The 2,619-nt window shown below is 36.7% G+C and overlaps 1 protein-coding gene across 1 annotated transcript; it reads left to right on the forward strand.

Moving 5' to 3' along the window:
* Window positions 1-259: 259 nt before the first annotated feature.
* Window positions 260-1,013, forward strand: LOC125070262 (36.4 kDa proline-rich protein-like). The gene is made up of 2 exons (XM_047680054.1): window positions 260-286; window positions 409-1,013. The coding sequence occupies exon 2, from the start codon at window positions 415-417 to the stop codon at window positions 985-987; it is 573 nt and encodes a 190-aa protein (XP_047536010.1). The 5' UTR covers window positions 260-286; window positions 409-414; the 3' UTR covers window positions 988-1,013.
* The last annotated feature ends 1,606 nt before the right edge of the window (window positions 1,014-2,619 follow it).

The following is a 2,619-nucleotide window of genomic DNA, read 5'->3' on the forward strand; positions in this document are numbered from 1 at the left end:
AGTCCCGACTTCCTCCGGGTGAAATAAGAATTTTACATACACACGTTTGTTACTCCTCCAAAACTGTTGGATTAAATTTGTCATATTATTTCCTTTTTTTTTTGGTAGCTACGTTATCTGAGATATACTACTTAATATGAGTATTGCGACAAGGAAATTAGTAATAGTTTCTAAATAAGAGGATAAGACTGCCTTTATCTTAAAGATTAAAACAATAGAAAGATAAATATTAATATAAAAACAGTAACACGATTTACTAATGATAAGTTTTATTCGAAACTAACAAGTAAGTGAACGTTCTAGTTTCCAGTTTCTTTACTATTACATTATATTATAATCATAAATCTCCCTTCGTGTTTACGAGCGCGTGAATAGAGTTGCAGAATTAAAGTTCATTTTTAATTTCAGATCAATATGAAATTCTTCGTTGTATTTGCTCTGTGCGTCGCTGCGGCCACCGCCAACGTCATCAGCCCCATCGTGGTCAATGATGAAGCAGCTGAAATCCAACAGATTATGGATGCAATCAACCACCCCAGCACAGACCCTGCCACCGCCGCTCTTTTAGAACAAATGTTGAACGAAGTTCTCGGTCTAACTAAGCCCGAACCTATCGATGTCGGACCTGCCATCGTTGAGGGTGACTACGAATCCATCTCAGTCGGACCTGCTATCGTTGAAGAGGTCGTACCCGCTCCCGTGATTCCTGAAATCAACAACTCCCCTCTTGTTCAAATCATCATCAATGTCAAGCCTGGTTCTGGCAATCCCGTCGTTGTCGAAGGTATGCCCGAGGTCGCGCCCACCCCCGTGCTCGTCGAAGAGAAGCCCGAGGTCGAGCCCACCCCCGTGATCGTCGTAGAGAAGCCCGAGATCGAGCCCACCCCCGTGATCGTCGAAGAGAAACCTGTGGCTCCCGAACCCGTTATCGTTGCCCCTGTGGTCATCCCCGAACCCGTCATTACTCTTCCTGACATTCTCAACTAAATAAATACATACTTGGAAACATCTCCTTGTTATACTCCGTGATATGATCAATTAAATATTTATAATTTAAGATTATTTTGAATTGACTAAATTTCCAAATAAATAAATTATACAGTACTCTTAAATTTTTTTTTAACCATAACAAATATTACTCAATGATATAAATACTGTATTAGTTTTTTTTTCTTAAAACTATTTCTATTGGATTTAAAAAAGGAGCCTTAGAGTAGTCGCATATGAGGGCTAACAGCTTAAATCATACCATGAACATTATATTCTCTAGGAAACTGTGTTGGTGCCATCTGACGATGAATTCCAGCACTGTGCGCGTCCATTAGTTAAATGAAAAAACGTATGCTTCATCGGCTTCCTGTAACACACCCATTAGACAAAAACACCCACAAATTGCAAAAGAAGCCAGAGGAAATTGTTGCTCATCAATAGAATCTTAATAGACATTTAAGGTGCTATTTTTAAGAAAACTTGTGAAAACGGGTACTCCAGCGTAAACGCTATTTAGACGAGATTTAATATGGTGATCGAAGTAATGGAAATTACGCACGGTGGTATATTTAAGGCCCATAAATAGTTTCCCATTATGACTATGAAAAGACAAGCGTTAGGTAATGAGACATTGATTCATTCAATAGATGTTTGAATTGCTTGCCTGTCTGGGTAGGTACTACCCACTCATCATATATTCTACCGACAAGCAGCAATACTTAGTATTTTCCGGCTTGGGGAGTGAGTAAGCCAGCCAGAGTGTCATTTCAGTTTAAAGGGACATAATATCTCAGTTCCGAAGGTTGGTGGCGCATTGATAATGTAAGGAATTTTTAATATTTTTCAATGACTATGAGCAATGGTTATAAGTTATCATCATTTGGCCCATTTGAACGTCCAGCTTCCATATGCTGATATCAGAATTTTAAATACACACATAGGTAACTCCTCCCACGCGGACCTAATAGTTCAGCACCTCTTGTTCCTCTATTTGATAACGTATTTTCTTTCTTTATTTCGTAGATAGCGATGAGCTTGAGTTTTATCGTTAAAATTATATAAATAAAAGCAGAAAAAACATGTCCGTAAGATATCTGTATTTAAAAACGGCGTTGTGACCCTTTTGGCCTCTTTTTATTAGGATTTTTGTCCACTTTTTCACTACAATAATGTTTATTGTGGTAGTTAGTAATACCATCTTGATCAAATTTGAATTCGTCGGTCCAGAGGATTTTTTTCAAAAAAGATGCATCTTCTAAATCCTCATTAGCAATGAATCTACAGAAAGCAACTCTTCTTTCAGCATCCTCTTCGTAAATAACGTGCACAGAATTAAAATGATAATACAAAATTATTCATAATTGTAACTTAGCTACTGAACTGTTTATGTATCTAAATTTGTATTAAGTAAGTAAGTTAAGTAAATAGATGTGTTTTTACATTGGTTATTATTTCAAATCAATTTTGTAGGAATTTTAAAGAGCGACCTTTAGTGCGAATTCGTTCCTGTTCGAATACGAATTTCCACCAGCGTCCTTTCTGATCATTTTATTTCGGTTGCTTTGAAATAAATTCTTAGTTTTTATACATTTTCGGAAAGCTAAGTAAACGATTATGTTTTTAAAATAA

The sequence above is a fragment of the Vanessa atalanta genome, chromosome 17 (assembly GCF_905147765.1).
Source record: "Vanessa atalanta chromosome 17, ilVanAtal1.2, whole genome shotgun sequence".
NCBI lineage: Eukaryota > Metazoa > Arthropoda > Insecta > Lepidoptera > Nymphalidae > Vanessa > Vanessa atalanta.

Bases quoted from the DNA above. Each gene is read 5' to 3' on its own strand.
- LOC125070262 (XM_047680054.1), top strand. From the start codon at position 415: ATGAAATTCTTCGTTGTATTTGCTCTGTGCGTCGCTGCGGCCACCGCC.